Genomic DNA, 13,507 nt, shown 5'->3' on the forward strand with positions numbered 1-13,507 from the left:
AGCTCAACAAATCAAAGTGTTATTATAGGTAGATTATATTTTAATTGTTTTAATCAACAAGAATACATAATTTACGATAATTAACAGGGTGACATATGGGAAAAAATAATATAATTTTTAAATAAGGATACAACGATATGAAAATTCTAGTCGTGTAAATGCGCGAGCTATACGTCTAGTTTGATATATGGCTCCAGGAGTAGTAGTCCAGGCTCTTACCACTTTGGGGCCGTACCTTGTACCTAATGCATGCGCTGTCGTGTTGCTAGTCCTTGTCCTAGCGAGCTAGATAGGTACGGTGATTAGGAGCCAGCTAGGTAATACGATGATTAGCCAGCTAGGAAAAACGTTACGTTATTGGTCTCAAACAAATTGTAATAGCTAGGTTAATTGGGCCAGTTGGGCCGAGGACTCATGGGCCAATCACACTCATGAAAAACTCAGCCCAATATTTTTTTTCATATGCCCAAAACTTCATTTAATTTTTTTTGCAACTTAACTTTATTTAAACTTGGGCATGTGGAAATCGCACGAGCCTAGGAATTTCATAGAAATTTCGTTGGATACAGTTTGATTTGATTTACATATATAGGAACACCAAGAGTACTTCGATTACAAACATGCCCGCTTTAATTACTACAACAATTTTGATTGGTTTTTTTTGTGCACGAACGAGTGCAGCAGTGGGAGTCGGACCAGCTGGTGGAGGCCTCGTACCTCAGGGAGCTGGGCGACGACCTCAGCATCATCCACCTCAAGTTCGGCGACGCCTCCTCCGCGCGGCGGCGCCGCGACCTCGTCGTCTACGAGCGCCGCCAGGCCATGGACGACGGCACGCTAGTCGTCGCCGTGGCGTCGCTGCCCAAGGAGATCGCCGCGGGCCTGCTGCCCCCGGCGGCGGCCAGCAGCAAGGGCAACCCCGCTGGCAGGGGCGTCCTGCTGCAGTCCGGCTGGGTCCTCGAGAGGCTCGACGGCGCCGCCGACTCCTGCGGCGGCGCCTCCTGCGTCGCTACCTACGTCGTGCAGCTGGACCCCGCCGCCGGGTGGCTGTCGCGCTGCCTCGTCGGCCGGCTCAACAGCAAGCTGGTCATGATCATCGCCAAGCTCAGGAGGATCGCGCAGGACACCGTTGCCGCCGCCGCCGCCGCTGCCGGCGGCGAGATGTGATGGCGCCGGAGTAAATGTTATGGTTTTTGGTAGGAACACGTACGGAGTGCACGCATGTCCAGGGATGCTGAGCATTGATATTTTAGGTGCTGTCATACTATGTGAGTGAGAACGTGTGTTTGCAAACGGCTGCAGACAGCAGAGTTGTAACAGCCAGCTGCAGGTTAATTTGTGTGCTTATACAATATATAGGGAGTAAGGCCCCGTTTAGTTCCCAAAAATTTTCACCCAAAAATTTTCACCTCCCCTTTAAACACATGTATGAACCACTAAATATAATTAAATAACAAAACTAATTACACAGTTTTGATGTACACGACGAGACAAATTTTTTGAGCCTAATTAGTGCATGATTAGCCATAAGTGCTACAGTAACCCACATGTGCTAATGATGCGGTCAAAGGCCTCAAAAGATTCGTCTCGCGATTTCCAAGTGAGTTCTGAAATTAGTTTTTTAATTAGTGTTCGAAAAACCCTCCCGACATCTGATCAAACAACGACGAGACATCCAAAAATTTTTGGTTTTGGGAACTAAACGCCCCCTAAAGTAGCATCAATTTTGTCATGCCATTTTTCGTACAACTAAGTTTGCATTGCAGTCAACCTGACTCATTTTAGTCTTTCGTTTTGGCATGTTTTTCTAGGGTCATTTCGGCGGTTTTTATGAAGTTGCTGTGAGCATAGGCCAAGAGGTCGATGGGCCAAATGAATAGGCTCGTCGACAGCCAGTCCAATTGAAAGAGGGCCACGAGGTGATGAAGAGTGGCTAAGCCAAGTGCAGGCCGAGAAGTTTATGGGCCACGAAACCAGGCCTATGGACGACTGTCTCTTCACAATAAAACTATGCATATTCATTTGGCCCATTGTTTCGTGGCCCATTGACATCTTAGCCTCATCGGTTATTCTATTTATTTTTGAAACACTGGAAACCTCCGTGCCTCCCCAAACGATGCACACACATTCCGATTTTAGTATTAGCATGTGGATCCTCCAGAAACAAATTTGTTCGTTACCTAACTGACTGACTTATCCTAAATGCTATGTATCTAATAAGGATTCTCATATGAAGGCCCCATGCATGGGGCTTAAGAGTAAGGACACTGGACACGTTCAGATACACTAGAGTTAGTTGACTCTCTACTTGTCAAAAAAAAAAAAAACCCGAACTGCTACTCTGTTATATACTATCGTTCTCCGTTTTCAAAAAAAAAATCCTTTTCTAAAAATATACTATCAATCTTTCCATTATTATATTGATATATTTTTTGTTAGATTTTAATAAACATTTAGGTCCAAAGTCTATTAATTATGTAGTTGTAGATGAGGGTAGTCTGAAGTTGTGGATGGATGTCCAATCTAATGAGTCTCCATTGAAAACTAAAGGCTTACTCAAGCATATTTTTTTTACGAAAAAACTAGTCTCTCAGACCTTGTTCTGCACGGGCTAGTAATTCTAACAGACTCACTTTTTAAGAAATTCATACATCTTAAACAATTACATCAAAATGATACAATTATGTAAGATCCAACCCGACCTTTGTATAACTAGGATGCACACAACCAATAAAAAAAACAAAAGGAGGACGGCATGAAAAAAAAAATCATGCCACAGCAAACTACAACATGCAACTTCACCTTCAGCCCTCCACAACCATAGCAGCCCCTGGACAATGAAATATACTCCCAAAGACAATGCCTCCAACGAGGAAACAGCATGCACACACATTGTCATTGTAGTGACCCAACCAATAAAGACCAGATAAAAGGTTTTCACCCGAGGGAGCTATTCATCGGAATCCAAACAATACCTTCAGCAAGGCCATTGCCAGGTACAACAAGTTAAGGTTAGACCTGGAAATTTCTTCCCGGAGCCAATGAATCGATACCAAGTACCACAAAAACGAAGTCACTCGGTGCTGCTTCCACCTTCTTACCAAGCCAATGCTTTCATATAGACCAGACTTGGCCCGCTTCGATCGGCTATGAACTCCAAATCAAGCAAACCATCTGTAGCCATGTCTTCCGCGATACCATGCTGCAGAGTAGCTAATGGGTACATGTGCATAATCCACCGGAACAATGTGCAGATAGAATCCATCTTCGAGTAAGAGAATCCGTGAATTGAAACCAAGGTGACTCGAGTCTCTTGAATATATGAAGAACACAGACGAAAATGAAGATGTCGTCACCAGAATTAGTTGCGAAACCCGGAGCTAGCTCTTCCGTCACCAAAGCCGAAAGCACATCCGCTGAAGAGGAGTCACCACCGCCGTCCAAGCCGACGCTAGATCAGGGACCCCGAAGCCACCCATCGCGAACCGTACTGAAGAGTCTCCACATGGGAGAGCCGAGACATATGGCCAAGCGCCGGGAAGAACGAGACCGCCATGCACATGCACCTTTGCCAAGGGCGGCACAGCCTCCGCTGCGGCAGGAGAGCTATAGCCGTGACGAAGACAGGCGCAATCCGGTATCAAGCATCCCCTCGACTCGGACGCCATAGGAGCACGCAGTTCCGACCAAGAGCCGGCGGCCACCCGCACCACCGGCCAGGAGAAGACAGCCACGATTAAGAAGCCACCACCGCCGCTGCTTCTGACCACAGCCTGGTCGCCGACACCATGGTGGCGCCAAGCAGCCGTCCTAACCAGATCAGAGCAGCAGACGGACTCGATACCAGAGGTACCCACGCCGGCGAATGGAAGCCACGCAAACCCCGCACACAGTCGCCGCCACGGTGACGGCCCTCCTGCTAGATCCATCAGGGCTGCAGGCTCCCCGCGGCGCTGCCCTTGGCCGCCTCGCACGGTCCCCCGCGCACCTCGCGCCGCCCCTGGTTGCCGCACATTGCCCCTTGCCCCTGGCATGCCGGTGCCGACTGCCGAGCCCGGCCGCCACGCGTGGCTGCCTGCCCAGATCCGTGCACGAGCGACCAAAACCGCTGGAGTGCTCCCCGCTGCCCCCATACAAGGGGTCAATCGGACTTCCGATGGCACCCTTCGGCAGCGACGAGGTGGGGTGGAGGGGTGGAAGGGGCGGCGGCGTTTACGGTTTTGCCACCGCCCGAGCCTCCCTTCGATCGGAACGCCCCTCAGAAATTCATACATAAATGTGAGGGGATTCCTAGCCACAATTTCTTATTGATCTCATTAGATCTTATTCTGACACAACACTCATTTTATCTTAATCCAACATTAGTTACCAAGTACCATAACAAGTGAGTAATCTATCTCAACAGGTTTATATAAAGGGTTAGTATAGATATTGAAATCACTGTGAAAGGAATCGGGTGTTCGTAGCCTAAGAGGGGGAGGGGGTGAATTAGGCAACTTAAAATCTTGACCTAAGGCTCAAGGAAAGTAAAGACACAAAAAGATTGCAATAAGTAAATGCGGAAGCTTAAATGAGGGATGAGAGGAAGCAAACTCTTTGACACGAGGATTTATCCTGTGGTTCGGTTAGCCACAAAGGCACACTTTCATCCACGTTGTTGAAGCACTCACAAAGAGTATTGCTTCTCGGCAATCAAGTCTCTTCCGGGGACACCGAGTCACCACGGTCATCTTGATCCCGATTTCCACTAAGGAGCTTCACCAAAAAGGGTGGGAGTCTCCACGTCCCCCGCACAAAGATGTTGACGCTGCTGCACACCAAGACTCCAAGGATGGCCGGCACACCGAGTACAAGCTTGAGCAGCTCTCAACCACAGCACACAAGGTAAACAACCTTGCTCTCACACTAAAACTTGAGCTAGTCTAGCACTCTCACTTACAAAGCTTGTGCTAAACCTAAGAATTTGATCACTAAGTAATTGGGTTGGCTTGGAGGTGTTCTTCAATGTGTATGAGATCTCTCTAAACTCCAGCAACTACAAAATGGCCAGGGTGAGGCGCTTAAATAGCCAACAAGTCGAACTAGCCATTTGTAGCTGTTATGCCTTTTTCTCCATAGGCATCGGATCATCCGATGGGGGGAATCGGATCATCCGGTCTCTCACAGACCAAATGGTAGCCGTTACAACTCTGAAAAGTGCACAGCTGACACAATTAGTCCAATAATATAGTCTGACGTGGCGTCGGATCATCCGGTGCTGAAGAGAGAATCCTGAAACCCCAAAACATGCTCTCTGGACCATAGTTCGGTTCTTAGTTCGATGGGCATCGGACTATCCAGTGCTGAAGGATTTTCTAAATCCTGAGAAACATGCTCTCTGAATCGTTGATCCGATGATTAGTCCGATGGCACTTGAATGTAGGCTTCGGATCATCCGGCGTCACTAGAGTTTTCAACTGATGTCAGAGTTAGTCCGGTCCTAGTGGGCCGGATAGTCCGAGGGGGGGGGGGGGTCATCGGTTAGTCCGACGGCCCACCGGATATTCTGGTGGTACTGAAAATCCTGTTTCATCATTGCATTTGTCCAACTTGTCGCAGCAGTCATTTAGACACTCAAAATATATTCTATCTCTGCTTTTTCACTACGACTTGAGTGTCTCGACGGTGGTTTGGACATCTCGACAGTGAATTGGACACCTCGGATATGGTTTGGACTCCATCCAAAGGACCTAAAAAATTCTACAAATATGATCTCGCAAACCTGTTAGTCCCATTGATTGCGTTGTTACTCGATCACACAAATCACTCGAAATGGCCTAAATGGGGCCATGTTCGTTACACACTGGAATGGAAAAAAATAAAGGGAAAATAAATATAATTATGGATAATATTAGACACCGGCCTTTTGGTCCAACGGTGCTTTTAAGGTCATTTATTTGGTTCGGAGGGAAACCACACAAGCAAAGCATCTACGTGCCACACGAGGAGGCTACAATCGAATTTCTTTTACTGGTATCTCTCAGACCAACGGAACAATAATCCTTCAGAGCATCGTATTATATTTTTTCTATAAAATATGCGACTACCACAAAAGAGAATCCTGATGTGATACAGAGGGATTATTGGAGCACAGCTCTTTATTCTTGGGGTGCTGTACACACGCGCGTGTAGAACATGCATGCATTGGAATAATGTTGTAGAAGGGGCAAAGGGAAAGGTGTCGCTTTGAAGGGTCAGGCCGGGCGAGCAAAGTGAAGTAGCTAGGTGGCTTAGGATGCTCCAACAGCATCTCAAATATATGAAGAATTGGATGCTATTGGACACTGTTGTGAATGGTTAGCACTACAACAAATATCCTTATACATGACGTTTTAATTGTGATATTCTAACAATTCATCACAGAATGTAATCATCCGTGACGGTTCAAATCCAAGGCGATAGATACATGACGGTTGATTAAATTATCGTCATAGTAGAACGTCACCGATAATTTTGGCACTTTCGTAGTCATCTATGACAGACTCAAAAGAAGGTCACAGATCAAAGAATCCAACGTGGCATGCTGATGTGCGGCAAGAATCCAACGTGGCGCTGGGCAGATGGTCCCACCTGTCAGAGAGAGATGTAGAAACATGCTGATGTGTGGCCAGAATCAAACGTGGCATGCTGATGTGTGGCAGGGGCGAGCGCTGGGCAGATGGTCCCACCTGTCAGAGAGAGATGTAGAAATAGGAAGCTAAATTGTGCAAAAAAAAAAACCCATCCCACATGGGAATCAAACCACAGGCTTCTCAATTGCAAGTGCAGGGACCTAACCACTGAGATACAGAGGTGTTTTTGTGTAATCTATTTTCCTTTTAACTCTTCAAACAAAATTATATTAATTTCAGTTAAAAGAGGCACTTGACCCTGCCGACGAACAAACCCTGCTACAAAGTAAGATATACCCACTACAAAGTAAAATGTGGCCTTTTGACTAATATAGAATATTAGGCTTCATATGTGCTATTAAGTACTATTACTTTGTAACAAGAGGGGGCATTAGTGATTTACTCCCTCCATATTGTAAAGGAAGTCGTTTATGACATTGACATGGTCTTCAAAATATAACTTTGACTAATACTTTTTGCTATAAAATATATTTAAAGAGTACTTTTATAAAACAATATTTCAACACATAAAAAAATATTTGCAATCAAAGTTTAAAAAGTTTGACTTAAGACAATCTCAAAACGACTTCCTTTGCAATATGGAGGGAGTATTTAGATTAGATTACCAGGCCTAAACAATTTGAAGAAAAAAACAATTAGTTATTACCCGGTACTATTTTATAAACAAGTAAGGACACAGTAACACAAGTTTTGGTTATTACCCGGTACTATTTTAATAACTTGATAGCTAAAAAATATATATAAAAGACATTTGAAGGAAAGAAAAGGCACCCTGAAATTTTCGCTTGGAGCGGCCTACTCCCTCCATGATTTCTGCGGGATTCTGAATATTATAGGCGCGCACCAAAATTTTTCCCTGCGAGCGAGCCTTCCCACCCTCACGATTTGGCAAAAGAATTTATGACTTTGCCCCATCCGTCTGGGCACAGCACTGCATCCCGCAAAGGAAACGATGAGGATATTTTGGTAATATGCAACGCCATATATAATCAGGCCGCGCTGAACGCCGCCCCCAAATCCCCCAGCCGCCCCAAACCCTACAGAGCAGACGCCGCCGCTCCGCCGCCGCAAATCCTCGACCGCCGCTCCGCCATCCCGTCCGCAGCTACCATCCCGCAGCCACCGTCAGTGCCGCTCCGCCGTCCCGCAGCCATGATGTCGCCAAAGAAGAGGGGCAGAAAGCCAGTGAAGAGGCCACGGATGGAAAAACAAGTTTCAAGGTGAAGTTGCTCCCCTATTTCTTGCTTCAGAATCTCTCATTGCCATAGGGGGTTTAGATTTGGTGGGGTGGTGCTGTGTTTATTAACATCTGTGAGGTAGCAGCGGTAGGGCTATAGGTAGTCTGAAAATCATTCGAGGCTAGGATCCCTGTCCCTGTGGCCGGCGGCTTGATTTGTTTGTTCGGTTTCTGAGCTGAAGCGTGTAGTCCAGTACATGTTAATTTCTAAGCTGAATCGTGTCCCTGTACATGTTAATTTCTGAGCTGAAGCGTGTCCCTGTCCTGTTCCTGTACATGCTAATTTCTGTGCTGAAGCGGGTAGTCCAGTTAGTTGTTTGGTTTGTTAAGTATCTCAGCAAGCTAAGGACGAATAAGTTAAGGAAATCCATAGAGACTTTTGCCTGATTGGTATATATGATGGATTGCCTGTATAGATTATGAACTGTAAAGCAAGTAGCAGAGGTTCCTTGTACAGATTGAGACTTTTTCTGTCTGGTGGTTAACTGGATGTGCACTGGTTGCTAATTCAACTGGATGCTTAAATATGTTGTGTGTTTCCCTAATTATCTCTTTGTTTATATGATGCAGAGGTATATACGATGCTTAAACAAGGTCCAAGAAGAATCACCCAGCTGATGTTAATGCAGTGAGTAATCAAGCTGAAAATTACAATCAGCCTTCAGAGCAAGGTTAACTGGCTACAGAATTAACTCAAATTGTAGAGACATCATTTTAATGTACTATTGCTAACTCTATATTGCATTGTAGCTGATGCTGGTGAGCAAAAGGGCTGCATTACTGGAGATGAGCACACAGAGCTGAACCTGGATGGACATACTCCAAATGGCGCCACAATGAATAATGTCAATGAAAGTGGACAAACACAGGCTGCCAACGTCTCTGAAGGTGTGTGTTTCTAAGGCTTGCACATTGTAAACCTTTCCATACCCAACATAGAACAACAGTGTACTGAAACTCTATATTGCATTGTAGCTGATGCTGCTGGGTGCTTTTTTGGTCATGGATGCATTTTGGCTATGAGCAGGTGGCTGCATGGTCAATGTAAGGTTGTCTTGGGTTACTGGCTGGTGAACTGATGGATGGTTGTGGTGTGTTCTGTGAACTGATGCATGGCTGTGGATGTGTAAACTTGGATGGCTGTGGTGTGTTCTGTGAACTGATGGATGGCTGTGAACTGATGGATGCTAGTTCTGTGAACTTTTGTAAGGTTTGATGGATGTGTAAACTTGGCTGTGTTATCTCTATGTTCTGTGAACTCGAATGAATCTGATGGATGGATGTGGGGGACCTCTACCTATTTATATATGATGACATATTTATATAAATCTGTGATGGCATATTTATATGAATCTGTGATGATCTATGCTGATATGTGATAGCCTGAAAATTCTGTGAATTTAAATTTGAATGTGCTGTGAATTTAAATTTGAATTTGGTGTCCATTCAAATTTGAATTTGGTGCAATCTGAAATTTATTATTTGCTGATATATTATGGACCACAATGGGCCTACTTGGTGAAAAATGGCCCACAGACAGGACTGATGACATGGCAAGATAGCTGCCATGTCAAATACACATCACCAAATGACATGGCAATAGCTGACATGGCAACAAAAAAACATGACTGTTTATTTCGTCACCATTGCCTTTTCCTATTGTTGCCGACCAGGTTATCCATGACGATCCAAAAAATCAATCGATGACGGTCTTTTTTCGGCCAACAAATGTATGACGCGGGATACATGACGTTTTACTGCATCGTCATCATGAGTTAATGGTGACACATTTTTGCTTGACTGTGACAAAAGCAAACCGTCATGTATAGGGTTATTTTTTGTAGTGTAGGTAGAACATAGAAGTATTATTATTCCACTTATCTTTCCTCTCTTCTAGTGCAGGATTTCGTAAACTATTGTCTCGTGTAAGATATCCAATAAACAATAGATGCAATAGATCACACTGATTCCATGGTTCCAAGCTACTTAGGCACTTAACCTTAAATAAAATCTGGAATTCTGAATCTACTGCTCTAGCTTCTAACTTCTTTCTTATATATTGTTGGTAGCTAGGGAGCTTGTTATCTAGCCTGTTATCTCAACATGTCTGCCAACACATTGGAGAGCTCTGATGATTCTCATTCAACCCAAACACATGTTAGAAGGTCCAAGGTTTGGGAATATTTTGAGCAGAATTTAGTTGAAGCTGATGATGGTTTTAAAGTTGTGTTCAGGTATTGTCAAATCCATTTAAGCACTAAGTCAGGAACTAGCAGCATTAGAACCCAAATTTCTCATTATTGTCATTAATTGGGGAAGCTGACAGGAAAAAGTTTGTAGCACCTGTAATAAACCTACATAGAACTTTGTATTTGACGCTCAGTTTTGGGGTCAGCATATGACCGGAAAGTAATACTCTTAGTGAGTGCTTCAACAATGTGGGCTAGGGGTGGCTTACTACCTACCGATACCATGGGATAAATCCTTGTGTCAAGAGTTTGCTTCCCCTCATCCCTCCTTTATATTTTCGCATTTCATACTTGCATTGCAACTTGTGTGCTCTTACTTTCTTAGAGTAGTATCTTGCCAAAGGACCTCTAGCTGAGTTGGTTAGAGGAACCCAGCGGCACTCCTCAGGTCCTGGGTTCGACTCCCCGTGGGAGCGAATTTCAAGTTGAGGTTAAAAAAATCCCCTCGTCTGTCCCATAGTGCCAAAGCACAGGTCTAAGGCCCGGCCCCGGTCGTGGTCGTCTCACATGGGCTACAGTGCTGCAGTGTAAGGGTGGGGCAGGGGTTCGGGGATTTTTTTGGCCGGTGTGAGACGGTCTTCTCTATCATACAATACCGCGGGGGCGGTCATTCCCCCGCCGGCCGAGTTTTTTAGAGTAGTATCTTGTTAGGATTAGCTATAGATTGCAAAAGCTGTTTTGAGATGAGGGTTTCACACTAATTGAACCATAGATGCACATCTAGACAGCATGATCTAGTTTATATTTTGTGCAAACTAGTTTGAGCTATAGGTTAAGATTTTAAATTTGCCTAATTTACCCCTCCCCCTAGGCTATGAGCACTAATTCCTTTCACACACAAGCAAAGCATCTACATGCCACACAAGTATGCTACAATCGAATTTCTTTTACTGGTATCTACAGACCAACAGAACAATAATCCTTCAGAGCACCGGCTCATCGACAGTAGAGATATTTCCTTCAGACCAACGGAACAATAATCTTTCAACACAAGTCGCCTTCTGATCCCACTACCTCTATAATCTTCTCTCTTTATTCTTAATTTGATCGATACTTGGAATAATGTTGTAGGATGGGCAAAGCGAAAGGTGTCGCTTTGAAGGGTCAGGCCGGGCGAGCAAAGTGAAATGGGTGGCTTAGGATGCTCCAACAACATCTCATATATATGAAGAATTGGATGCTACATTGCTACTGGATACTGTTGCGAATGCTACGGAACAATAAAAAATGTGCTTTAATGGTAATTTGGTATTGGTTTCATGTCCCATTTGCGGTTGTCAGTGTTAGACAATAGAGCCAGCAGAAGCAGCGGCGTCGACCTAGCCAAAGTCTTCGTTCTTTGTGAGTACGTGCCTAATCAGACCAGATAATAGGCCACAGATCGCCATGGGACGTGGACAAAGTCTTCTGAGTCTAATGCTACTATAAGAGGGACGGGGGCAGAGAGAGAGAGAGAGAGAGTAGCAGGTAGCGTCTCTCCTTGCTTGCATATCTGAAGCTCCAAACTAGGCCTTCTCTGACCAGCACACACTCCATTGCAAAGTTCCAGCTTCAACCAACCGCAGCTTAAGAACATAGAGGTGTATGTTGGAGCAGCTTAAGCTGGGCAACAGGCCAACAGCCACCAGGGAGCGCACTGTCGAGGTCAGATTCTCTCTTCTTGGGGTCACGGATCACCATAGTATATTCACAAGCATGTTGAAAGGTTATATTATTTTCCTCGTTCCACGAACTTGTCCATATTTGAACTTGGACTAGCATGTTTTGTATGTTGAATCACACCTATGGAATTCCTATGTTTGTCCTACAAGATGAAGTGTTTTTTTCCTGCCCTTGTGCGCGTGACCTGTTGCGACATGAAGCTCGCATGATTAGGGTTGTTGGTAGTGGGTTGGGTGGGAGGTGGGGTGGGGTTATTGCAGGCCTATGCATTTACTCTTCCCCTCCACCTTGATTCCACAACTCTTTGCAGTCCGCACTGCTTCAAAATGATTCAGAGGTGCGGTCGAAACACCATTTGTATGCGTGATGCACCAGTTGTTGCTGCTTTTCGCAGTTAAAAATAGAGTGGTTCTTGAACTGTCAAAAACATCATAGTAGATGCATTTTTAAGAGCTGTCATGCTACAATTTTTATCTAAAAATGAATTAAAAATTAAAAAGAATTGGTGTGTGTTGTTTATCTAAAAAGAATTGCACCATAGCGCTACCGAGGCGTCAACCGTGGCCGCCACTGGGTGTGGCAGCACCATCCTCATCCTCCAAGGTGACTTCCCGCTGCGACCACTCTTAAGACTGACTCCAACAATGGTTTGCATTTTTGAGAGGCAAATTGAGAATTGCCTCGTGTCTACAGTAGCACCTCCCCAACAGCGCGAAGGCATAAACGCGAAGGCTGCTGCACAGACAGGCAGCGGCAGCGCCAGCAGCTCGCTGGCGGCGGCCGACACGGCGCGCAGCTGGCCCGGGGCGGCGCGCGTGCGCGATTGAGAGGGAGGGCGCGTGCGTGTGCGGGGGGGGGGGGGGGGGGCAGGAGAGGGGCAGCGGCCGGTGGCGGAACGGGAGGTAGGCGGCGGCTGGAGCTAGGGAAGAAAGGAGCTTTTTTTGTTCGTTTTTTGTTGCATCGATTTGAGATGAAATTGAGGGTCCGGGGAGCTTCATTGGAGTGTGCTGGTTCCATTTTGAGGGCTAGTTCGGCCAGGGAAGGCTTGGTGGTGGCCGGCGGCCATGGTGGTTCCGTGGTGGCGTGCGGGGCTGGGCCAAATGGAGCACGGGAAGGTGCAATAGAGAGGTCTAGGAGAAAGAGGGAGGTATGCAGGTGCTCACCGACGTGTTGGTTGGGCTCTAGGTCGACCAATGGAGCTTGCTTGGGAACAATGGTGGTCACTGTTTTTTTGGATGGAGAAGAACAGAGAAGAAAGAAGAGAGGGTGCTGGGAAGCTCAGTGGAGAAGAGGGATGGTCGGCTCTGGTGGACAGCGAGCCGCCGAGCGCCCGCCTCCCTTCGTCCCCGCAGTCACCAAGGCCGGTGTGCTGAGAGAGGAGGCAGTGGCCGGGAGGTGCGGCGGCCGCCGAGGGAGAGAGGAGGCCGCGGCGCTTGTCGTCGAGGTCGAGGTGCGGCGTCCGGATCGTGCCTTGGAGCTCGCGCACGCCCCGACAAGGCCACGGCTGGGGAGCTGGCGCGCGCTCGCGGGGCCACAGCGGCGGAGCTCGCCTGCGCCCCGGCGAGGCCCGGCGGCAGAGCTCGCGGGCACCTGGCAGCCTCAGCCGCTCCAATGGGAGGGGGAGTGAAGAGATAGGTTTGAGGGAGAGAAGAGATAAGGCTGGCATCTACCAATGGAAATTTCAAGTG

The 13,507-nt window shown here is 46.4% G+C and overlaps 1 protein-coding gene and 1 long non-coding RNA gene across 20 annotated transcripts in view; both read left to right on the forward strand.

Moving 5' to 3' along the window:
* Nucleotides 1-13,507, forward strand: part of LOC120685286 (putative disease resistance protein RGA3) — a 46,938-nt gene that overhangs the window by 3,153 nt on the left and 30,278 nt on the right. For 16 of the 19 annotated variants that reach the window (XR_005679455.1, XR_005679443.1, XR_005679453.1 and 13 more), the window contains exon 1: nucleotides 11,432-11,801. Coding sequence is in view for 1 of the 19 variants with exons in the window: in XM_039967116.1 (XP_039823050.1) it covers nucleotides 682-1,167 (486 nt within the window). In the remaining 18 variants the exon portion in view is untranslated. Of the gene's footprint in view, nucleotides 1-681; nucleotides 11,802-13,507 lie in introns of those variants that run through there. The other 3 variants (XM_039967116.1, XM_039967115.1, XR_005679454.1) reach the window with 3 other exon arrangements.
* Nucleotides 7,675-9,260, forward strand: LOC120685289. The gene is made up of 4 exons (XR_005679459.1): nucleotides 7,675-7,891; nucleotides 8,479-8,579; nucleotides 8,659-8,796; nucleotides 8,884-9,260. It is a non-coding gene; the product is annotated as an uncharacterized LOC120685289 (long non-coding RNA).

Source organism: Panicum virgatum, chromosome 8N (genome assembly GCF_016808335.1).
Source record: "Panicum virgatum strain AP13 chromosome 8N, P.virgatum_v5, whole genome shotgun sequence".
Lineage (NCBI taxonomy): Eukaryota > Viridiplantae > Streptophyta > Magnoliopsida > Poales > Poaceae > Panicum > Panicum virgatum.